The 25,924-nt window shown below is 39.5% G+C and overlaps 1 protein-coding gene across 8 annotated transcripts in view; it reads left to right on the top strand.

Annotated features, from left to right (window-relative positions):
- LOC112653817 (protein FAM169B) overlaps window positions 1–25,924 on the top strand; it is a 128,225-nt gene that overhangs the window by 59,472 nt on the left and 42,829 nt on the right. For all 8 annotated transcript variants that reach the window (XR_007409802.1, XR_004814771.2, XM_025438079.3 and 5 more), the window contains exons 5-6: window positions 4,418–4,595; window positions 24,344–24,526. Coding sequence is in view for 6 of the 8 variants with exons in the window: in XM_025438079.3 (XP_025293864.1) it covers window positions 4,418–4,595; window positions 24,344–24,526 (361 nt within the window). In the remaining 2 variants the exon portion in view is untranslated. The remainder of the gene's footprint in view (window positions 1–4,417; window positions 4,596–24,343; window positions 24,527–25,924) is intronic.

Below are 25,924 nucleotides of genomic sequence, written 5' to 3' on the forward strand. Positions count from 1 at the left end.
ACTTGTTGAGGAACGGCCAAACTGTTTTCCACAGCAGGCATACCATTTAACACCCCACTAGTAACATCTGAGGGCTTCCATCTCTCCATGTCCTCTCTGATACTTATTATTGTCTTTTTTTTTTTTTAAGAATAAAATAAGGTTTAATTTTAAACAAATTCTAGGTCACAGGTGAAATCTACTGGTAAAGGATAGTTCATTAAGGTATTTAGGATATTCCAAATACTTGTTTTTTAGGTATAATAGCAGGTTCTGAAGGGGAGGCCTCCATGGTTATCTGGTTGTTACCTGGTTTGCTGAAATCCCCTAAAGCAAGAAAGGATGGAGAACTGGAGGTACTAGAATATCTCCCCAACCAACTGCCCTCCAAAAGGGGATCAATCTACAAATGAGCTAGTTATTGACAATGACATACTGTTCTTAAAGTATGTTAAAAACAAGTCTGACTAGTGATTATGAGAATGGAGATGTTTAAACATTTGATATATTACAAAGATAAGACTTTATTGCTCAGCAATTACAAGTATTCAAACATTTATTTTTCTACATAACTTACTGTGAGATGATCAATGTTAAATAAAATACTAATTTTCATCATCTGTTTCAACTTATGTCTTGTTGACCAATTCTTCGTTTTTCCTTCCAATTGCATGCCTTTGAGGCAATGAATTTTAACCACAATAGTTGTGGACGAGAATATTCATCTGCAGCTACCTGTATGCTCATTACATGCAGATGTGCTCCTAGTGGTTTTATCAGAGCCATCCTCTGAGCGGTTTCTGGAAAACATCAGGACAGTCTTCATTCATCTTCACTTCATAGACTCTGTTGCACCTCGAAGAGCCCGGCGACTGGCCCACAGACACTACCACCTGGCCTGCTTGGCCGAGGTGCTTCAATCCATCGCTGGCCTCATGGAAAAGCTGTCTTTTTTTTTTTTTTTTTTTTTTTTAATGCTATCCATCCTACTGGGGGGAGAAGTGCTATCTCTTGTAGTCCTGAGCTGCATTTCTCTGATGGCTAAGGGGGTTAAGCATTTTTTCATGTACTTATTGGCCATTTGTATGTCCCTTTTGGGAAAATACCTGTTAAAATCCTTGGCCTTCTTTTTGATTGGGTTATTTGACTTCTTAACTGCTGAGCTGTAAAAATTTTTCATATATTCTGGATGCCAGTCCTTATTGTGTACATTGCATATCTGATTTGCAAATACTGTTTTCCCATCTGGGGGTTTTCATACCTGTTCCCTGTCCCCAGCTTAATGAGATATATCTGACATAAATATTGTGTAAATTTATGGTATACATTGGTCTGATACACTTACATGTTGCAAAATGATTGCCGCGTTGGTGTCGGCTAACACCTGCATCCCATTACATAATTGTGATTTTTTTTTTGTAATGAGAACATTTAAGATCTACTCTCTTAGTAACTTTTAATACAGTACTATTAGCTATAATTACCCTGCTGTATATTAGATTCCCAGAACTTATTAATCTTAAAATTGGAAGTTTATACTTTTTGACCAATATCTTCTCTCTTCTACCTCCAGTCTCTGGTAATCACCATTCTGTTCTCTGTTCCTATGAGTTGGGCTTTTCTAAGATTCCACACGTGAGATCATGCAGTATTTGTCTTTGACTTATTTCACTTAGCATAATGCCCTCTAGTTGCATCCATATTGTTATAAACAGCAGGATGCAGGATGTTTTCAGGTCGTGTTTTAATTGACTCAATAGGTACTGTTTTGAAAAGGGTCTCCCCTCACCAGCAAATTTAACAGTGGCTTGAGAATCAGCCAATGGGTGTGGGCGACCTGGTGTACCCATTTGTGTTGATGTTTTGACCCCTTCTCACAGGTGGGCCAGAGGTATTTTAGTGGTTGGGTGAATGCCATGAGGAATCTGACTTGCTCTTTGAATAATTTATTTTTCAGAACAAGAGAGGTCACTTCTGTGTGTCAATTTTTCTGTGTTTAGATGAGGAAGACCCCAAATTTTCTGAAAATGTGGTCAATGTTGTGAACAGAAACTTGAATGTTACTTGCAGTTAATGAACCGTGTTTTAAAGATTGATCTGCCCCAACTGTCTATGGAGATAATTTCCTTCTCCATTGGTAGAATTTTGGGTCTTAGCTTTTTTTTCTTTTAATTACATTTTGTTTCTTAGCCAGCTATGTTTCATAAATTACAAAAAAAAAAAAAAAAAGCTTAATGTTCTTTCTGTTAATGTAATTAGTGGTCCTAATTGAGGGATTAGAACTGGATCTGTATTTTGTGTTTCCAGAAACGTTTCTAAGTCAGAATCACATGTCACACATCCCCCCTCCCCAATGAAATTGGACAAATTAAGTGCGTTTTCTTTTCTCCTTTTTCTCCTGCCAGTTTTTGATTGGATATTTCCCTTCTGCCAGATGCAATCTGCTTTTCTCTTCTGGCTTTCCTCTGAACTTTTTTGGTTTTATAAGTTGAAAAAAATAACCTCCCACATCACCCCACTCAGGTTTTGTGACCAGCTAATTATTCCTCAAGTCTGAACTTGATTTGGCTGCTACTGTCTAAGATACAAAATTGGGGCAGCTTCTTCAAGTTGAGCTTGGTGTGGTTTTCACAAAGCTTTTTCTTATTTAAGATTTGGCTCCAGATGAAGGTGAACTTTTACATTCTGGACCAATTAATAAATTTATTGGCACCGAAACACTTTGTGCCATTTGTGAGGGGGCAGCAAGCTGCCTTACTTTTAATATCAGAGCATTTGAAAACAAGTGGGATTTTTGTTTTTTTATTACCCACTCTTCCCCAAAAACAAGTGTTTTAAGGACGACTCAGGCAATCTTCTCCCTTGACCGGTGGACAAAATTGAGGCTCAGAGGGTTGGGTATTGCTAAGGATCTCCCAGCAAATCCAGGCTGAGAAGCCACAGACACAAATGATGATGATGATGATAAAAATCTAAGGATTAAGTATTCGATATAAAACTAAGTGTATTTATAATAAACTTCCCTTTTCCAAAGCCTTAGTCGTAATGGATGAAGATGCAGAAGGGAACCATGGGCTCGGCTGTAGCAGGTGCACCAGCCTGGGACTCAGAAGGCCTGGCCTATTTTGAGCCTGCCTGCCTCTGACAGAGCCCTCATCCAGCTGTCATAAGTCCTCTTTGGAATGAGGCAGGGAAATCAATAAATGTAATCACTTAACCCTCCTTGAATTTCAATTTCCTTACCTATAAATCAAAACCTCCCCGGGGAGGGGCGGAGAATCGTATGCTAGCTTGTAGGTGGAAGTCGCAGTCCATTTAATGGCATTGCTGACCTCGTGGTGATGCATAAGATGGGGTGACGAACACCCACACACTTAGGCTGTCACATAGCAGTCTTATCAGAGTAAAATCTAATAAAACAATACGGTCACTAGATCAATACTTGATTGGGTTCATCCCAAATACTACATTTAGTGCTTGCCTGTGGTTGTCCAGAGACTGCATTTAGGAGGACTGTGTGACCACATCCACGCTCAGCACATAGTGTGGGATTGATTAGTTATGTCTGCTGGGGGTGCAGGATTAGCAGGCCTTTGTTTATGCCACACATTTGCCACCTGTGGACTATACAGATCAGAAAATTTTAAGAGACAGGAGCATGAGATCATTTTGACTTGTTAAGGCTAAAACTCTTTGTAGGCCTGACCTTGACCACACCCAGTTTCCTCACGTGTCATGACATTGTGGTGGGCAAGAAGTTGTTTTGTTTTATAGTCTTAGAACAAGATGGAGCTTGACTCTCAGTAATTCTCTGGAATTGAGACTGTAGCATGTGCTCCAAATCTATCACATCACAAACCATTGCAAATCATTTGTTTTTGGTATAGTCATTGATCCCCCCAATTCTTTACCCTCCTTCTGAGGGCCAGAATTCTGGGGCTGGTATTAAAAATGACATATTGGGTTTATTTCTGGAGGTAACTTCCTGTTTTGTGGACCTGCAATGGAATGACATCTGTGGCTCCTCTGGCCCTGCCCCTCACTCCTAGAAGCTAATGGGTGTGAAAAGCCAAGGTTGTGAAAACCTCTGTGAGAAACTTAATGATTCACATTTTGGCTCTTTAACACAGAAGAAATTGTGTGATGGTGGCACACACACCTGGCCCCAACATGTGGGTTGATTCCAAGGTCAAAATTTATCGCATGTGATTTTCCTCTCTCACTTCTTTTCTTTTCTTTCTTTTCTTTTCTTTTCTTTTCTTTTCTTTTCTTTTCTTTTCTTTTCTTTTTGTTTCTTTTGTTTCTTTTTTCTTTTCTTTTCTTTCTTTTCTCTTCTCTTCTCTTCTCTTCTCTTCTCTTCTCTTCTCTTTTCTTTTTTCCTTTCCTTTCCTTTCCTTTCTTTTTTTTTCTTTTCTTTCTTTTCTTCTTCCCTTCAAAGGTTCAGTCATTTGGGGAAAGGATTGTGCTTTTCATTCTGAACGTCGTTATTTTTGGAAGATTGGAGAGAAATTTGGATGACGGTGACATGTTTTTTTTACCTCACTCTGTGAAGGAGCAAGCAAAAATTCTGTGGCAGGATGGAGCAGCCGTTGGATTTTACACAACCAAAAGGAAAGGTAAGGGGCACAGGGCCCTGGGTGGGTGGGTGGCTGGTGGGGGGGCTGACTCTCTAGATGTCTACCTGCCTCCGAGGACTCCCTCAGCACAAATGTTCCTTGGAGAGAACCTTCTGGCACAGGAAGTATCACTAATTCAGTTGCCCTGTAAATAAGCCCGAGTAAACCCAATTTATGGATTTCATTTTCTCATTTCTCATTTTACTGGCAAATAGAATGAAAAGTGTGTCCTTTGGATTCCCAGCCAGTGCCATGTCCCTCATAACATGCTTATTGCTGCTAATGGTGTAAAATGACTCTGTAAAGCACAACACTCTTCATTGCTTTTCCTTAATGTTACCAATTAGCTGTCAGGAAAAATACTTTTGCTAATAGCTGACATGTGGTGCAAAAGCACACTGGATGCCAAAGTTTATAGACGTTACCTCAGAACAGGGGGAGCTCGGCCATCATAATAAGGTCGGGGTAAAATACTGGGACCTATTTTTAGGAGCTGTGATGAGAAGTGAGTGTGATACTGGGACCATTTAGCTTTGGGGATTGGTCTCTTTCTTTAAAGTCACTTTCTTCAATACCTTCTTGAGTTTTTAAAGGCTGTCAACATCTCTACTCCCAGTAGAGATGTCGTCCCTACCCTGTCCTTTTAGTTCTTATTAAGTCCTAAATTTTAGGGATGTCTGGGTGGCTCAGTGGTTGAGCATCTGCCTTTGGCTCAGGTCGTGATCCTGGGGTCCTGGGATTGAGTCCCACATTAAGCTCCCCGCAGGAAGCCTGCTTCTCCCTCTGCCTGTCTCTGCCTCTCTCTGTGTGTCTCTCTTGAATAAATAAATGAATTCTAAAAAAAAAAGTTCTAAATTTTAGCAAGAATAAAGTTTCCCAGTGAACCACCAGGGACGTGCTGTTCTCTGGGGTTAGGTGTTTTTCCCAGGGGGATCGAAAGGCTGATTGTGGTGTCGAACTTTGTTTACACTTCGTGTTTGCTCCACCTGTTCAGGATGGAGTAAATCCATTTTTCTCCCTTGCAGTGTGAAACAACCAGTCTCCCATGCAAACAACTCCATTAGTGACATGTTAAGATCCGTCCAGACATGTAAGTGGAAAGGTTGGTTGTGGCTGCTTTGTTCTTCCCAAGGCTGACCCAGACCTCAGAGTGGACGGAGGACCCTAAGATGTTGAGATGAGGCAGGTCAGCCTCAGTATTTAGGTTTCTGCGTCCTCTTCATTTTTGAATTCCATGAACTTGGTGGAAAGTTCTTTGAAGCTGCTTATGGTGTCCCATCATTACATCTATGAACTGATTTTTTTTTTTAACTGATTTTTTTAAGTGGCTGTTGACTTTTATTTACTCAACAGTTTATGTTGTTTAAGAAGTACCAAACCAGGGCAGCCCGGGTGGCGCAGCAGTTTGGCGCCACCTTCAGCCCAGGGTCTGATCCTGGAGACCCGGGATCTAGTCCCACGTCAGGCTCCCTGCGGGGAGCCTGCTTCTCCCTCTGCCTGTGTCTCTGCCTCTCTCTGTCTCTGTCTCTGTGTCTCTCATGAATAAATAAATAACATCTTAAAAAAAAAAGAAGTACCAAACCAGTATAAGATTAAATAAAGAAAATAAAATATATGCTTCAATATATATACATTGCCAATTAAAACTTTTTTTTTGCCTTTTGTTAGATTAACTTATTTTTGGAGAGATAGAATAAAAATATTTCTGTTAGAATAAATACATACATGTTGCCACTAGCAATATATAAGAGTTCCAGCCACTCCACATCCTTGCCAATACTCGGTATTGTCAGTCTTTTTAATTTTATCTATTCTACTAGGTGGGAAGTAGCATTTAAGTTTGGTTTTAATTTGCATTTCCCTAATCGTAAACGATACTGATTATGTCTTCATGTGCTTTGTTGATGGTCACGTATCTTCTTTAAATGTCTGTTAAATATTTTAGCCCATATTTTATTGGGTTGTTTGCTTGTTGCAGTTTCTTCATATGTTATAGATGTCAGTTCTTTATCAGATATGTATTTGGAAAACATTTTCATTTTGGTACAATAGTATTTTTCAGAGAGCAGACATTTGAAATTTTGATGAAGTCTATTTTATCAGTTTACCAATTTTTATTATTATTCAAGTGAAAATATCTGCTAATTTGTGATCTTTATGAGTTCTTTAAAGTGAGTTTTAAATTTCCAGATATTCCAGATGTTTTATTTATTTATTTATTTTTGATTTCTAACTTAATTCTGTTGCAGTAAGAGAATGTAGTCTATTACATTTTAATATTTTAAGAACTATTGAGAATTGTTTAATGATCCAGTATATTGTTTGTATTGGTCGATGTTCCCTGTGGACTTAAAGGAATGTGTATGTTTCGTAGGTATTGGGTTTCGTGTTCTGGAAATATTAGTTGGATGAAGGTAGTTAATAATGTTATTCAGATTTTCTACATTCTTACTGATATTTTTGTCTAGTTCTATCAATTTCTGGGGGTTTATTAAAGTCTTTATGATTGTAGATTCATCTCTCTCTCATTTTAGTTCTGTTAGTTTTTACTTTATGTGTTTTGAGGCTTTGTTATCAGTGACATCTATATTTATAATGGTTTTACCTACCTGATATATTGGCCATTTTATCGTTATGAAGTCCCAAATTATCTTCAGTAATATTTCTTGTTATGAAGTCTTTTTTATTTGATATTAATAGACACTTCATCTTTCTTATGCCTATTTTGCATGGAATATATTCTTTGTAGCTTTTTATTTTTAGTCTGTTTATGTCTTCATTATTTGAAGCATATATTTTGTTGACAGCATACAATTGGATCTTGGATTTTAAACCTTGTCTTTTGAATGGAGTGTTAGTCCATTTACGTTTAATTTTTGATGTGTTTATACTGAAGTCTCCCCCCCCCCCCTTTTTTAAGATTTTATTTATTTATTCATGAGAGACACAGAGAGAAGGCAGAGACACAGGCAGAAGGAGAAGCAGGCTCCTCACAGGGAGCCCAAAGTGGAACTCAATCCCGAAACTCCAGGATCATGCTCTGAGCTGAAGGCAGATGCTCAACTGCTGAGCCACCCAGGAATCCCGAGGTCTTCCCTTTTGCAGTTTGTTTTGTGTCTTCTGTTTTTTTGTTCCTCTGTTCCTCATTTATGTCTTCTTTTATTTTAATCAGATATTTTTTAGTATTTCACTTTAATTTCTCTATTGGCTTTCTAGTTCTATATTTTTGCATTTTTAAATTGTTAGTTATTGCTCCAGGAATCACATATGCATCTTAAACTTTTTCCAATTTACTTATAATTACTATAGAATTACTTCAGATAAAATATAGAAGTCTTGCAACAGTGTATTTGTATTTACCCCTCATTTTATTTACATAGTGCTCTTATTATATATTAGATCCATTTATGCTATAGATCTATTAATATTGATTTATAATTTTTAATTTAATAGTCACCTTTTAGAGGTATTAAAATAAAAAATATCGTTAAAATCTTGACTCAAATACTCACCTTTTGAATAAATTTTAATTTTTTAATTTAATCCCACTTGCCACCCAGTGTTGTTTTTCTTTCAGGCTAAAGTACTTCCCTTAGAATTTGATGTAGTGCAGTTTTGGTGGCAACAAATATCTCAGTTTTTATTTACTGAAAATATATTTTATTTCACAGTCATATTTGAAGGATAGCTTAACTGGATATAGAATTATTACTGATAGTTCCCCCCATACCCCCAGTGCTTTGAATATGTTTTTCCAGTCTTCTTGCTTTCATGATTTCTGCTGAGAAGTCAACCAGTTATTTATTGTTATTCCCTCATACATAACCCATAGGTTTCTTTGATTGCTTTAAAAAATTTCCCTTGAACTTTAGTTTTTCTTTGTAATTTGAGTGTAGTGTGTCTAGGAATGATTTTATTTTTGTTTATCTTTCTTGGGGTTTGGTAAGCTTCTTGAATCTTCAATGTTTTCTACCATATTTTGGTACTTTTTGGCCATTATTTCTTCAATTTTTAAAAAATCCTGCTTTCAGAACGCCTAGGTGACTCAGTGGTTGAGCATCTGCCTTCAGCTTGCGGCATGATCCTGGGGCTCGGGGATAGAGTTCCACATTGGGCTTTCTGCGAGGAACCTGCTTCTCTCTCTGCCTATGTCTCTGCCTCTCTCTCTCTGTGTGTCTTTCATGAATAAATAAATAAAATTTAAAAAAAATTCCTGCTTTCATTGTTCTTTTCCTGGGATTCCAGTTAGTTGTATGTATGTTGGAGTGCTTCATAATGTCTTAAGTTTTGTCTCGGTGGTTTTGTTCATTTTTCTTCAAACATTTTTCTTTCTTTCTTGGGTAATTTCTACTGGTAGAAATCAGTTCATCTGCCATCTCCAATCTGTTGTTGAGACCACTGAAAATTTTAGTAAATGTACTTTTTAGCTCTGGAATTTATATTATTTTGTGTAGTTGCTATTTCTCTGTTGAGATTTTCTATATATTTCCCTCTAATTTTTTGAATTATTTTAATGCTTTGAATGTATTTGTAAAGCCATTTTAAGGCCTTTACAAAATCCAACATCTCAGTCTACTTAAAATCAGTTATATTGGCTACCTTTTTTTTCCCCCTGAGTATGGGTCACACTTTCCTGTTTGTTTGTTTGTTTGTTTTTGTGTGTGTGTATGTGTTGAGCAGAGATAGTGTAACAACTCTAGTTGTTGTGTGTGTATGTTTTCTGAGGATTTTTAGATTTTTGATCTAGTAGCTGTTCAACTTGCCTGGATTCAAATGGCGATTGTCTCCTTTGTGATATGTAGCTACTTGACATCTGTGTGACTTCCCACGACTCCTTTTTAGCTTGGCCCTAGAAAGGTCCTCCCTGTGCCTGCAGATTTGGTCAGACAAAGATTTGGGTGTGGATTTCCTGAGGGTTTTTGTTTATTGTTTATTGTTGTTGTTTTTTGTTTTTATTTTGGTTTTTCTCCTGCTGGTTTGGGGTTTTGTACTTTCACTATTCAAGCCCATTTGGCTTCAGCTCTCTATCACTTGAGCTGTCTCAGCTGGGGAATGTCTTTATTTAATGAAATTATCAAAGTCTCAGATCTGATCCTGTGTGGTGCCATTTTTCAAAAGTGGATATCTCTCTGGTCTTGACTTTTTTTCTCATTGGGTTCCCTGTGGGCTCCTTCACTCATGTAGGCTAGCTGTAAGCCAGGGATTTGGGCAATTGCTCTGAATTTGAGTCTGGTTCATTCCGTGATTGTCATACTGCCAGAACTTCTCCTTTAAATTTCCAGCTGCTTTCCTAATCCTAAATCTGATCTCTGACACCTTTACCTGGTAATGCTTCAGCTTTTCTCACCAGTGTTTTCTGTAGCTTTGGGGGTTGAGTTATACCCCATAGCCAGTAAGCTGCAAACCCACAGGTTTTACCTATTCAGTTGCAATTTCCCTTCCTCCCCTCCCCTTCCCCTCCCTCCTACCCCCCCTCGCCCTCCCCTCCCCCCCCTCCCCTCCCCTCCCCTCCCCTCCCCTCCCCTCCCCTCCCCTCCCCCTCCCCTCCCCTCCCCTCCCCTCTCCTCTCCTCTCCTCTCCTCTCCTCTCCTCTCCTCTCCTCTCCTCTCCTTTCCTCTCCTCTCCTCTCCTTTCCTTTCTCTCTTTTCCTTTTCCTTTTCCTTTTCCTTTTCCTTTCTTTCTACACCACAGGGCTTCAACTCATGACCATAAAATCAAGACCTGAGCTGAGATCAAGAGTTGGATGCTCGGGATGCCTGAGTGGCTCAGTGGTTGAGCATCTGCCTCTGGTTCAGGGCATGATCCCAGAGTCCCAGGATGGAGTCCCGCATCAGGCTCCCCTTGAGGAGCCTCCTTCTCCCTCTGCTTATGTTTCTGCCTCTCTCTGCATCTCTCATGAATAAATAAATAAAATCTTTAAAAAATAGTTGGATGCTCAAACAACTGAACCACCCAGGCACCCTTCCAGTTGCAATTTTCTGAAATTAAATTTTCCTCTACTCAGTGGTGTCTTTAAATGATTTCTTATATTTTTTTATTTCTTTTTAAAAAAGATTTTATTTATTTACTCATGAGAGACACACAGAGAGAGGCAGAGACGTAGGTGGAGGGAGAAGTGGGCTTTCTGTGAGGAGCCTGATGCAGGACTCGATCCCAGGATCCTGGGATCATGACTGAGGCAGATGTTCAATCACTGAGCCACCCAGGTGCCTTTACATTTATTTCTTAAATAGTTACCATATGTGGGGATTTGTGTGACCATTTCCTTCCACCACCATTATCTGATGGGGATCTTGTTCAGGTATGGACCATAGAATTTTATTCCTTTCCTTCCCATCTTTTTCTATAATCAGAGAGAGAGAGATTTATTTTAATGAATTAAGAAATGGAAAAAAAAAGAAGAAATGGTTGTAGAGCAGTATACAAATAGTTTAAACAAAACAATTTTAGTTAGATATATTTTATTTGTATATTTTTGCTATATTTTATTATAGATATATTTTATTATATTTTACTATTTGCACAATGGTTTATGAAAAATCACTGGTGAATATGTTGGTTTAACGGACTACAGGAGGAGTTTGTAATTCAGAACAGTTAATATTTCTTCAGTCTCAGCTCTTCAGTGCTTGTCACAGCATTATGCAGTGTTTTTGTGTTGATGCTGAGGATATGGGCATAGCACGTGGCATACTTCTCAACTTTGTATCATTACAATTTTTCCTCATGAGTTTAGATTCTTTTGGTCCAGAATATCTGTTAATTTAGCTTAAGCTGGGCTACAGTGTATAATTTCATTCTAAGAGGAAAATAAAATGTGCAGATTCATCAGGGACCAGGATTAACCTATTTAAGAGTACGTAGTTTCTAAGAGCAATTTTGGCACATATTTTTAAGTATTTAAAATATTTTTCAGACAGTAAAATTGGCCCTTTTTTTGGCCATACAGTTCTATGAATTTTGACCTATGTATAGATTCATGTAAGTACAACCATAATTAAAATGCAGAATAAAAGCCACCATCCCTAAAACCTCCTTTGTGTTATCCCTAGGTATCTCCTACCCCATGGCTGCCACCTGAAACCCCTGGCAACCACTTTTTGTTTTCCATCACTATCGTTTTGTCCTGTAATGGAATCATATAGTTTGTAAGCTTTTGAGACTGACTCCTTTTTTTTTTTTTTTAAAGATTTTATTTATTTTAGAGAGAGAAAGAGAGCATGAGCAGAGGGGAGGGGCAAAGAGAGAGGGGAAAATCTCAAGCAGACTCCATGCTGAGTAGAGAGCCCAACAGGGGGCTTGATCCCAGGATCCTGAGATCATGACCTGAGCTGAAATCAAGAGTCAGCTGTTCAAACGACTGAGCCACCCAGGCATCCTTAGAGACTGACTCTTTTCAATCAGCATAATGCCTTTATTCATCCAAGTCAATGTGTAGATCAGTAGTTTGTGCCTCTTTATTGCTGAGGAGCACATTTAGTTTGAAACAAGTGGGTGCCTTTGTATAGATTGAATGAGGTCTTTTCAGGTAGACTCTCTCTTTGGGAACATTTTCTTAATAGGCTGGTCTGAATTTCTCCCTTCATTTGACTGTTCAGTAATTGTCTTTCTTATGAAATATTGACACTTCAGCCATTTCACTATTTTATGTTGAAGTTCTCCCTAGATAATCAAAACTAATGAGTTTTACTTTAACTTTTGTTGTCAAATCACTAGTCCACAAAGCTGTCAGCATTCAAAGGCAGAACATACTGGACTGGTAAGTGGAGAGTTGGCCAATTTAAGGCAGAGCTGAGAAGTATTTTACTTTTGTATAAAAATCTAAAAAGAACAGCTTTGTATTTCAGATTCCTGAAAGCTCCAGCACTAATGCAAATCATAACAATGGGAGTGGCACTTAAAAGTATTAAATTAGGTGATTTGCAATCCAGACAGGCATGTGACCTGTGAGATGGCAGTGAAGCTTCAAAGTGGCCTCAGTTGCCCTGCTCATCAGGGGGTGTAGAGGGTGTGAGGGGGGCTACTGCTCTTCCCTCCCCCAGATATCCAGTGCCACAGGCACCTCCTGCAGTATGGTCCTATCAGGCAGGACCCCCTCAAGCCATCTTCTGGACTTCAACAGAAACATTAGCAGAAATGGAATGAGTTGGGGAGTTCATTCTGATTGCTGCCAGATGAGAAAGGGATTACTATTTGCGAGGAATGGAAGTCCTCTTGAAGACAGGGTATTGGAAGGTGCAGGGGGAAGTGCCTGGGATGTAGCCTGGCTTCTTTTCTTTCTTTCTTTCTTTCTTTCTTCCTGGGCTCCATCCCAGGACTCCAGGATTGTGACTTGAGCTAAAGGCAGACCCTTAACCAACTGATCAGCCTGGATTCTTATGCTGGGATGTGCACAAGCAGCTCCTACATTCTCATCCTTGCAGACCTGCTAACTTTACTCACTTATATCTCTTGCTTCTTCATGACCTTGACTTTAGTTTGCCACAATGCCCATCTGGCCTCTCCCTGTACTTGCTTTAAAGAACCAAGATATACTGTGGTCCTCATTTCACTTCATTTCAAGTCTCTCCAAAGAATCAGATTGGTCCAGCTGGCCTGTGGATTGGTTTCTTGTGGATCATGGGTCCACCTTTAGCTCAGCTGATTGTAGATGGTGGGCTAGCGTTCATGGTCCAGATATGGCCACCTAGCATTCGTTCTTTAACCGACGCTGTGGTAGGGGCAATTTTAAAGGACTGTAGGCTGGATAGACATCCCATAATAATCCATGGAAGAATCCTGTTTGTAAAGTCTCAGTCTGGCCTGGAATACTTCTGGTCAGGACCACCAGGCAGCCCTTCATTGCTGCACAGTGGAGGATGTGTAGTAGGAAAAAAATGTCTAAAAAGGCTCCTTAGGTTGGTGATAATGAGAAAACATTTGGGCAATACCACTTGAGAGTGTATACTTAGAAGAGGAACTGCTAGCTGTAGCGGAAGCACACTTCCCCAGGGGATGCACAGCTGTCTCCCAAAATGGTTGTACACATGTACATGGTCACCTGCAAAAGGTGAGCATTTTTCTTGCTCCACATCTTTATCAATATTGGTCTCATCCTGATTTTTTGCAGTTGCTGATCATGTGGTTATGAAATAATATCTTATTTTAATGCCTATTTTCTAATTGTTGCTTGTAGATAGAAATGCCATTCATCTCTTCTGTGTTGATCTTACATCCATTAACCTTGCTAAACTTTCCTTAGTTCTATAATTTGTTGATAGTTTTCTTTTGCTTTTATAATTTTTCTATATTCTGTGCCATATGGACTGGATTATGTGCAGAATATAGCACAATGTTGAGCTGGAGCAGTTCTTTCTCCTATAATCTACAAAGAAGGTGAATTACTGATACAGATTTTCTCACATTAACAACTCGAGATAAAGTCAACTTGGCCAAAGTTATTTCTTTGAACAGATAAGCTCCCTCCATACCCACTCATATTGTCCACAGCTGATTTTGTACAACTGTAGAAATGAGTGGTTGCCCCTAAAGCCTAAAGTATTTTCTGGCTGGAATTTACCGAAAAAGTTTGCCAGTGCCTATTCCAATGAATACAACTTAAATGTCTCATACTTTTTTAAAAAAATGATTCTATGCAGATGGGTGTTAGCAATACTTCTTAGTGGGAGCAAGACAGGAACATCCAGATCATTTACTAGTATTGTGAATAGATGTTCAACTGCCCCAGATTCCAAGGGAGTCTGGTTCTGACCTTGTGCATTGGGTTCATCACACACATGTAGTATGATTGTAGCAAAAGGCTAGCAAAAGTTAATGCTTCTAGCTGTTTCTGTTTTGGGTTTCCATGGGTTGGGAGTATCCCAAATATGTTTATTATTCTGAACTTAATCTCTTGGACTGCCCACTGAGACCTGAATTTGGATTTTTAGAGCAGTTATTCTCAAAATGCTTCACAGAGCCAAGTATCCGTGGCAGCCACGGTCAACATATTGTCTTTGGTATTAGCAGGACAAACCTGGAGAGGTGCTTCATAGGCCCCACAAATGCTACTTTGTGAAAGGAAATGCACTGGGAGCAGGACTGCTTTTGGCCAGGCACTTGGTTCTTTTGTGCCTTGGGACCTTGTAACTTTCCTGGTGCTCAGGTCTTAGTTCTCAAAAACAGCCGGTGGTGGGAATACACTATGACTTTTGTCTTGCCACCTGCCTGTTTTACCTTCTTCCTGACAAATCTTTCTCTTTGAAGCAGATCCACTTTCTTCCATTACTTTCTGGCTGCCTGTTGCTATCGTTTTCCCGTGGTACACCATCTGTGATTTCTGTCTTAGGTATTCCACGAATTCACTCAATGTCTTTGTGAGGTATAACCCTCCTTGTCTTTTCCTGTGTTTTGTTGGAGGTGCATATTTTTAATGGGCAGCCTGTTGGCATCCCCTTGTTTATTCTTTGGTAGGCTTTGTCTCCTTCTCTCAGAGGTTCCTTCTTCAAGTCCTCCTAGGCTGTTGAAGGCAAAGCCCTCATCATACACGTGTTATTTTATGCCCTTTAGTCATAATTTCATCGTAGATACCTCATTGATTATGCATCTCCTCCAGAACAGCCAGGGTAGTGAGCAGAGAAACCAGCCCCTTACAGTGATCAAAGGTAATTTGTATACTCTATTGAATTCAGTTTGTTAATATTGGTCTAAGTTTTTGTCTTATGTTCAAGAATTACTGTTATTTACCTGTTTTTCCTATTGTTAGCTATTTTTTCTTTTTCCTTAAAAGGTTAGCCTCATAAACTAAGATGGAGAATATTCTCCTTTTCTGTTCTCTGGAATGCTTTCCTTGGAAGGTTAGTAAAACTTCTATCTAAAGCCACCTGGCCTGTGGCATTCAGTGTGAGAGAGGTTTAAATCACTGATTTCATGTTTTGATGCTCATAGGACAGGTTAGTCTTTCTGTTTTTTTTTATGAGACAATTTTGGTGGTTTGTATTGTTCTAGGAATTTGTCCTTTTCGTCTGTTTTCAAGTTTATTGGTGTAGAATTATATTCTTGCCTTTGAAATCTCTGCCACATCTATAATGGTATCTTTATTTTAATTCCTAATGTGCTTGATGTATGGCGTATTCATTCTTACTTTAGCAACTCTTGACATTTTAAAGAATCCTTTATGTTGTATTTTTGTTTTCTATTTTATTAATTTCTATCCTCCTTGTCTCCTTCCCTTTATTTTCTTTGGGTTTCTCTTCTGTTCTTTTTCAGTCCTTTAAATTCTGATGCTTGGCTTATTAATTTTCAGCTTTTCTTGTTTATTTCCTATCAGCATTTATGGTAAAAATGATCTCATGCTGCTGTCAGTTTAGCCAGTTCACCCTGGTATAGCCTCATGGATTGAACATTCTGATTGGTTTGTGCTTTACCATAGTTTTGTCTGTCTGTTTTTGTTTTATCACCACCATTTTCTATGAATTGTGGTCTCCATGGATCTGTTCCTGTGACCTTTCTTTCCAGGATCAATTATCCTCAGGTAAAAGACCTTTTTGGATATTTAAATTTGCCTGAGAGATTGCATCTTTGTTTCGATTTTGAACAGTGCACATCTGGAATATGATTTAATCTTCTAAGTGTTGTTAGGTATAGACAACTTGTATAATAACTGAAGGTAACTTTGGACACAAAGCAGACAGAAAGAAGAAGAAAGGACAGGAGGTCTTGGTTCTTGGTTTAGTTCTGCCACCAGCTACTTTGGCGGTGTGGGTTGGTCTGAGTTTGCTCTGGAATCAACAGACTCACTGTAAGTTGATGAGAGGCAGTAGGGCAGTTGTTACATGGACAGAAGGGAGCCAAGCCCTTTGTTCTCTCCGTGTTTGTTGTTGTTGTTGTTGTTTGTTGACCCTGTCAACAATCTTTCTTGACCCTGTCAGCTGCCATGTCTGTAAAATGGGTATAATGAATGAGATCATTACTGGGAATCTCCCCACCATTCCATGCTATGTGATATGATTTCCTTGGATTTTATGTTCTCATTATGAGTGAAGAGTCTGTTGGCATGCAGCCAGCTCATTGCCTCTGCCCCTGTTCATAATCACATAATATTCTTATTATGGTTAATTGATAACTGTATTAAAAAGCCAATTCTCTGGCTTTGAGAATTGATTTTAAAGATTTTATTTTATTTTTGAGAGAGTGAGAGAGAGAGAGAGAGCGGGAGCGGGGGTAAGGGCAGAGAGAGAGGGAGAAGCAGACTCTGCTGCTGAGCAGAGAGTCCAGCTTGGGGCTTGATCCCAGGACTCAGGATCATGACCTGAGCTGAAGGCAGACATTTAACCTACTGAGCCATCCAGGTGCCCTGGGAATTGATTTTAGAAGATAGATTTTATTTGACCAACCTGATGATGTAATTAGCTTTTAGAAAGGACTTGTGGAGTGCTTTTGTTTCTTCTGCCCTCCCCCTCCCCCAGCTTTTTATTTTGAAATAATTTTTGATTTATAGAGGATTTGCAAAGATATTTCAGAGTTCCTGTTATACCCTTCACTTACCTCCCCCTACTGGTAAATGTTTTATATGATCAGTGGTTATGTAAGTGGTCCCCAAGGTACATGGATCAAACCTAAGAAATTAACATTGGTTAATTTTTCAGCAAGGTCCATTTTCTCTTATAGGGTTTGATCCAGGCAGGATACCACCTTGCATGTAGTTTTCAGATCTTGTTGTCTTGTTGTACTGTATGTGACCCATTTCTTCGTTCTCCTTGTCTTTCATGACCTGGACACTTTTGAGGAGTACTGGTCAGGAGATTTGTGGAATGTCCTTTAATTTAGTATGTCTGATATTTTCTCATGATTAGATTGGGATATGGGTTTGGGGGGGAAAGGGAAGTGTCCTTGTCCTCACATGCTCACATCATATGTGAAGGTATATGATACCAATATTACTATTGGCGATGCTCACTCCAGTCACTCAAGGGGGCATCTGACAGGTTTCTCCTCTGTAAAGTTACTATTTTTCCTCTTTTACACTTGGTTGTATCTTTTTCATATAATTTCAAAACAATTTTATTTTTATTATTTACCTATTTATTTAAATATTTTATTTATTTATTTTAGGGCAGCCTGGGTGGCTCAGCGGTTTAGCGCCGTTTTGAGCCCAGGGCCTGATCCTGGAGACCTGGGATCGAGTCCCATGTCAGGCTCCTTGCATAGAGCCTGCTTCTCCCTCTGCCTGTCATTCTTTCTCTCTGTCTCTGTCTCTCGTGAATAAATAAAATCTTAAAAAAATATATTTTATTTATTTATTTTAGAGAGAGAGAGAATATGTGAGCAGGGAGAGATGGGGAGGGAGAGTGAGGGACAAAGAATCTGAAGCAGACTCCTTGCTGGGTGTGGAGCCTGATGAGGTGCTCCATTTCACGACCCTGAGATCATGATCTGAGCTGAAACCAAAGACAGATGCTTGACCCGCTGAGCCAGTCAGGTGCCCCCAATACAGTAATTTTAGTATAATTCATTGTATCTTTTATTTTTTTTATTTTTTTTTTCATTGTATCTTTTAAAAATCAATTTTGTTGAGGTATAATTTACACCCCATAAAATTTGCCAATGGGAAGTGATTTCTAAGAAATTTAGAGGGTTGTGTAACCATCACCACCGTCTAGATTTTAGATATCTACATCACCCCCAAAAAGTTGCCTGCTTGCTGTCCATCTCTGTTTCCACCCCAGCTCTAGTCAACCCCCAGTCTGCTGTCTCCATCAATTTGCCTCTCCCAGGCATTTCATCTAAATGGAATGATACAATATTTGGTCTTTTGTGTCTGGCTTGTTTTACTTAGTGTTTTTGAGGTTCATCCAAATTGTAGCAAATATTAGCTTCCTAGGGATAGAATTGTTGGGTCATCTGATAAGCATATGTTTAACTTTAAGAAACTGTCAGATTTGACAAAGTGGCTTTAACATTATACATTCCCATCAGCATTTTGTGATGGTTTCAGTTTCTCCACATCTTGTCAACACTTACTAATGCTTGTCTTCTTGACTAGAGCCATTTTTTAGTAGGTCAAAAGTAGCATTTCTTTGTGGTTTTAATTTTCATTTTCCTAATGGCTAATGATTGTCTTTTCGCTGATTATTAACCATTTGTTTGTCTTTTTTGAAGAAGTATCTGTTCAGATCATCTGTCCATTTTTAATTGGTTGTTTTTTTTTTTGTTACAAGAGTTTTTCATATAGTCTGGATAGTCATTTATATAGTCAGAAATGTGATTGGTAAATATTTTCTTCCAGTCTAATGTTGAAGTACAAAAGTTAATTTTGATGAAATCATATTTGTCAATTGATTGTGCTTCTGGTATTAAATTTAAGAACTCCCTGACTAACCTGAGGTCTTGAAGATTTTCTTCTGTTTTCTTCTGAAAGCTTTATAGTTTTAACTTCTATTTGTGCCTCAATTCACCCTAAATTAATTTTTGTATATGATGTGAGGTAAGCATTCAACTTAATTTTTAAAAAATACCTAGTACCTTAGTAGGCTTTGTTTTTTAGGGCAGTTTTAGGTTTATAGAAAAATTGAGGACAAAGTATAGAGAGTTCTCCTCTATCCTTCCACTCTTTTACACGCTCACACACACACACACACACACACTCCTGTAATTATTAACATATTGCATTAGTGCAGTACATTTGTCAAAATTCATAAACCAGTATTGATACACCTATTAGTTGGCTAGGGCTGCTGTAACAAAATACAGCAGACTGGATGGTTCAAACAACAGAAAGTAATTTTCTCACAGTTTTTGAGACTGGAAGTCCAAGATCAGGTTTGGTTTCTTCTGAGGCCTCTCACCTTAGCTTGTAGATGCTGCTTCTGTGTCCTCACATGATCTTTCCTCTGGGTGTGCACTTCTCTGTGTGTCCAAATTTCTTCTTCTAAAGACACTCATAAGATTGGATGTGAGCTCACTCGAAATGTGAAGTCACCTCTCTTTGACTTGATCAGCACTTGAAGTCCCTGTCTCCAAATACAGCCACATTCCTAGGTACTAGGAGTTGGGCTTCAATGTAAGAATCTTGGGGAGAAACAATCCAGTACAGAAAGATGTATTATTATTGACTATAGTTTACATTAGGGTTCATTCTTTGTGTTATATTCTATGGATTTTGATGAATGTATAGTGACATTTATCTACCCTTGTAGCAACATACAGAATAGCTTCACTTCCCTAAAAATCTCTGTGTTCCTCATGTCTCCCTCCCCAGAACCCCTTGACAACCACTGATCCTTTCACTGCCTTTATGTTTCTGCCCTTTTCAGAATGTCATTAATTGGTGTAATTTTATGGTATATAGACTTTTCAGATTGGTTTTTCTCTGAGTAATATGCCTTAATATTTCTCCATGTCTTTTTGTGGCTTGATAGCTTTTTTTCTTTTTAGCCCTGAATAATATTCCATTATCTGGATGTACCATAGTTTATTTATCCATTCACATATTGAAGGATACCTTGGTTGCTTCCAAGTTTTGGCAATTATAGGTGCCATGTACATTTGTGTAGACATAAGTTCTCAACTCCTTTTGGAGCACAGTTTCATGGATCATATGGTATGAATATGTTTACTCTTGTAAAAATTATCAAGCTGCCATCCAGAGTTACTGTACCATTTTGCATTCCTATCAATAGTGAATGAGAGGTCCTATTTTTCCACCAGCATTTGTTTTTGATAGTGTTCTGGAATTTGGCCACTCTATTAGGTGTGCAGTGATATCTTGTTGGTTTAATTTGCATTTACCTGATAATGTATAGTGTGGAGCATCTTTTTTTTTTTTTTTAAAGATTTTATTTATTTATTCATGAGAGAAACAGCGAGAGAGGCAGAGACACAGGCAGAGGGAGAAGCAGGCTTCATGTGGGGAGCCTGATGTGGGACTTGATCCCGGAACTCCGGGATTACACCCCGAGCCAAAGGCAGGTGCTAAACCACTGAGCTACCCAGGTGTCCCTAGAGCATCTTTTGATATGCTTCCCTGCTGTATCTATACCTTCTTTGATGAGGTGTCTTTTAAAATTTTTGGCCCACTTAAAAAAAAAAGATTTATTTATTTATTCATCAGAGACACAGAGAGAGGGGCAGAGACATAGGCAGAGGGAGAAGCGGCCTCCATGTAGGGAGCCTGATGTGGGACTCAATCCTGGAACACCAATATCACGACCTGAGCCGAAGGTAGATGCTCAACCGCTGAGCTACCCAGGTGTCCCTTTGGTCCACTTTTTAATCAAATTGTTTGTTTTCTTACTGTAGAGTTTTAAAAGTTCTTTGTATATTTTGGATAACAGTCCTTTATCAGGCAAACAAGTCTTTTGGAAATACTCTTCCCCTGTTTGTGCCTTGCATTTTCATTCTTTTGACATGGTCTTTCACAGAGCAGCAAATTTTAATTTTAATGACATTCAGCTTATCAGGTTTTTTTTTTTCATGAATAGGGCCTTTTGTGTTGTATGTAAAAATGTTATTGCTAAACCCAAGGTCATCTAGATATTCTCTTGTGTTATTTTCTAGGAGTTTTATAGTTTTGTGTTTTTCATTTATGTTTGTCATTCATTTTAAGTTAAAATTTTTGAAGTGTTTAAGGTCTGTGTCTAGATTTTGTTTTTTCATGTAGATATCCAGTTGTCTACTATCACTTACTGGGACTGTCCTTTTACCATTGACTTTACCTTTGCTCCTTTGTCAGAGATCAATTGACTATATTTGTGTGAGTCTAATTCTGGGCTTTGTTCTATGCTAGCTTCTTCTTTCCTTAAAATTTTTTTTAAAAAAATTATTGCTATCCAGTCATCCCACTACCATTTCTTGAAAAGACTATCTTTACCTCATTTGAAAAGGGCACCTTTGTTGAAGTTCAAAGTAAAAGAGTTTATTTCTAGACTCATTTATGTTCCCCTGAAAAACATGCCTATCCTTGCACCAGTATTTCACTGACTTGTTTGCCTTGATTTTATAAGAAGCCTTGAAATTGGGTAGTATAAAACCTCCAACTTTACTCTTCTTTTTCAGAGCTGGGTTGCTTAATTTAGAGACTTTGCATTTCATGTTAATTTTAATATCAGCTTGTCCATGTCCCCAAAAATGCCTACTGATGGGGTGCCCGGATGGCTCAGTTGGTTAAGTGTCTGACTCTTGATTTCTTTTTTTTTTTTTTAAGATTTTATTTATTTATTCATGAGAGACACACACATACAGAGAGAGAGAGAGAGAGAGAGAGAGAGGCAGAGACACAGGCTGAGGGAGAAGCAGACTCCATGCAGGGAGCCCGATATGGGACTTGATCCCTGGACTCCAGGATCACGCCCTGGGCCAAAGGCAGATGCTTAACCGCTGAGCCACCCAGGGATCCCTGACTCTTGATTTCAACTCAGGTCATGATCTCAGGGTCATGAGATAGAGCCCCAAGTTGGGCTCTGGGCTGGGCGTAGAGCCTGATTAAGACTCTCTCTCTTCCTCTCCCTCTGCCTTCTCTCTCTCTCTCTTACAAAAAAATGCCTTCTAGGATTTTGGTAGGACTGGCATTGAACTTACAGGCCAGTTTGGGAAGAGTTGCCATCTTAAAAGTATTGAGTCATCCAATCCATGAACATGAAGTGTCTCCACTTATTTAGATTTTATTTAATTTTCCTCCACAATGTTTTGTAGTTTTTCAGTATTCAAGGCTTTGTTTGTTAAATATATTCCTAAAAATGACTTTTTAAAGGCTATTGTGAATGAAATTATATTTTTATTTAATTTTAAACCTTCTTAGCTTCGGAGGACTTTCCATTTGGGGAAAGTTGTTCTCATCATCTATAAAAGTTGGAAGTTACAGAATTCCAACCCAAGTTTGTATTATCATTTCAAGAACACCAAGGGTGAAATTCAAATACTCTACAATTGCCATCTCAAGTGAATTGGGTGCTGTTGATCACTGGCCACAGATTATTTATTCATTCATTCATTTTGGCCACAAAACTGACTAATCTTTTGATTGATAGTTTCCATGGGGTTTCAACTGGGTGGCCATCAGGCTTCTTGGGGGTAGCAAGATGTTTGCTGGGAACACAAGGGTACCTGGGTCATGGTTCTTTCATGGTGACAGGCTAGTCCACGTTTGTTATTGAGGTGAGTGGCAAGGATATGAGAGAGAAAGGAAGGGCACTGGATCCTACAAGGCCAGATCCCATTTCTTGATGGCAGGTGCTTCAGAACCACATGTAAAGGGATATGGATATAGGAAGGGGAGTAATTGTGGCCATTTTTGCAACCAGTTACTACAGTAGCATGTACCTCTGCAACTCAGTCTGGCTGATTAGAATTAGTCTTCTGCATGTGGATGTCCAATTTTCCCAGCACCATTTATTGAAGAGACTGTCTTTCTTCCAATGGATAGTCTTTCCTCCTTTATCGAATATTAGTTTCCCATAAAGTTCAGGGTCCACTTCTGGATTCTCTATTCTGTTCCACTGATCTATGTGTCTGTTTTTGTGCCAGTACCACACTGTCTTGATGACCACAGCTTTGTAGTACAACCTGAAATCTGGCATTGTGATGCCCCCAGATATGGTTTTCTTTTTTAAAATTCCCCTGGCTATTCGGGGTCTTTTCTGATTCCACACAAATCTTAAAATAATTTGTTCTAACTCTCTGAAGAAAGTCCATGGTATTTTGATAGGGATTGCATTAAACGTGTATATTGCCCTGGGTAACATTGACATTTTCACAATATTAATTCTGCCAATCCATGAGCATGGAATATTTTTCCATCTCTTTGTGTCTTCCTCAATTTCTTTCAGAAGTGTTCTATAGTTTTCAGGGTATAGATCCTTTACATCTTTGGTTAGGTTTATTCCTAGGTATCTTATGCTTTTGGGTGCAATTGTAAATTAGTCTTTTTTGTTTGTTTGTTTGTTTGGGAAATTACCCACCTTCTGAATCTTGGCAGGGACAATCCACTTCTTCCAATAGGAGCTGATATGCTACATACTTCTTTTCCAGGACTCTAGTGCAGGTACTTGTGCAGTTTGGAAGTGAGAAAAGTGATGTAGTAGGCTCCGTGCAGCAGTGATTTTCTGGTTAGGGTGATGACAGAGGCAACTGGCTATAAGATTCAGCTCCCGTGGTAGAAACAGCAACTGTGCTGGCACTGGTGCTGGTTGCAGGGAAGTTGAGTTCAGGGTGGAAAAATGGGAAGGGTGCCAACTGTCACCTCTCTTGCTCTGCTGTAGTAAGGTCACTTTTGCTGTAGGGGAAACAGGACTGAGTCTATTCAGGGTAGATGTACTTTGCCTTAGTAGGACATGATGACCCTTTGTTATCAAAACAAGTCCATGCCCTAACAGATGTGTTAGGTGGGTCTCCCAGCCCATCATCCCTGGGTTCATAGAGAATTTTGATGTCACCCAGATGCTCCTCATTGACTTCAATGTCTCTGTGAACTGTGAATGGTGAGGGAGGAATCTGAGGGTCTTGGGTGCATGAATGGTGCATTCACCTGGGTTTGCTTTTCATTTCAGTACAGTAGTCTGGTGGCTGTACTCCCCGCAATCAGTAACATGTGGGCTGATCAGCCAGCTGGAGAACTGGTGGTTTGGGATGATCTGCTGTTTTGTCTTAGGTTGTTTAGTGATGTGAGCCCTTCATCCAAGTGGTATCCATGCCCAGCTGTGCAGGAGTCCCGCAGGGTCCTGGTGGCTTGGTGCAAGTCTGGGAACAATGCATGTCACTTCCTTCCCCTGCAGGCAGCCTGTGTGGTGATGGCACGGGTGCATGCTACCTGCTGCCGGTCTTCGACACTGTGTTTGTCAGGAGGACTTACCGTCGCCAAGGCCTGGGCATGGCCATGCTGCAGGACTTTTGTGAGACATTCCAAGAGGACGAGGCCCTGGGTGTCAGTTGGCCAATTTCTCCTGCCATGTACCAAGGTAAACCCACCTTGTATCAGGTGGAAGTGCTGGGGTAACGGTGATGGATAACACATGTGCATTCTAGGTGATCGTGGGGAGGAGGTTCCTTGGCACTCTCAGCATGTGGGTTTTCTCTCCCCCTCAAGAAATCTCCCATTGCTTCAGCACAAATGAGACTTTATGCTCTCTCACAAAGGGTGAGCCCTTCTCAGTCTGAGAAATAACTGGATTTAGAGATAATAACAAAGAAGTCACACAATGTCAAGAGAAGCAGAATCCAGAGAAGTGCACCTGTGCTGCTGATTGCTGCTGAGTGCTTAGAGGATCTTTGCTCTTTCACTTGAAACTTAGAGCCCATGACTTTGTCCTTTCAACTAGAAGCTGCAAGGGATCACAGGAACTTCAGCTGGGAGGGCAGCTGGAGTGCAAAGGCAGGCTCTGACTGCACTGAGCCCCCAAGCACCTCTGTAGCTCCCCCTATAGAGACAGTCCCCCTTTCCATTCTCGACCTACTGAGTCCCCGTACTTTCTCTTTCCCTGGAGAAACAGAACCAATAGGCTGTATGTATGTAGAGAGAAGAGATTTATTATGAGTTGGCTTACAATAGTGTGGAGACTGAGACTCTCAAGATCCACATTTAGCAAGCAAGAGATTCAGGAGAGCTGGTAGTGTCATAACAGTCCAAGTGCCAGCAGGCTCCAGACCCAAGAAAAGCCAACAAAAACTTTTTGGTTTAAATCCAAAGGCAGTAAAAGATCGATGTCCCAGCTCAACAGGCAGGAGGAGTTCCCTCTTGTGGGAGGTTTAGTCTTTTTGTTCTGTATTCAGGCCTTCAACTGATGGGATGAGGCCCACCCAATAAGGGAAGGCAATCTGCTTCACTCAGTCTACTGTCTCATGCTGATCTCATCCAAAACATCTTCGTAAACACTCCCAGAATAACGTTGGACCAAATATCTGGACACCCCTGGCTCAGTCAAGTTGACACTTAAAATGAACTGTCACAATCCCTTTCTACATTCTGGAAGAGAAATCTTTATAAATACTTGTCACAGGAAATGAAGAAAGCTCTGATGTGAAGCATCACATTCCATGTCTGTAAGAGGGGTAGATTCTGGTGAGCATCTCCCCAGGTCCCTTTGCACCCCACCACTCCCATGAAGCACACCTACCTCACATTGGGTTCTGTTATACTTCTTGTCATACAGATGTTTTCAGATCCAGTGCCATTATCATATAGGAATGAAAGATAAGAGAGACAAAGTAGGAAAAGTAAGGAAGTTTCTGTTGCTCTCAAGAAAAGGAGGTGAAACATATTTTCAAGTAGGTTTAGTCATTTCTTTGTATTTCCAAACTCTTTGGAAAAACTTTGAAGATCTATGAATTTCTGCAGAGAGCATTCCAGGCTTTCTGCT

The sequence above is a fragment of the Canis lupus genome, chromosome 3, assembly GCF_003254725.2.
Source record: "Canis lupus dingo isolate Sandy chromosome 3, ASM325472v2, whole genome shotgun sequence".
In the NCBI taxonomy this organism is placed as follows: Eukaryota; Metazoa; Chordata; class Mammalia; order Carnivora; family Canidae; genus Canis; species Canis lupus.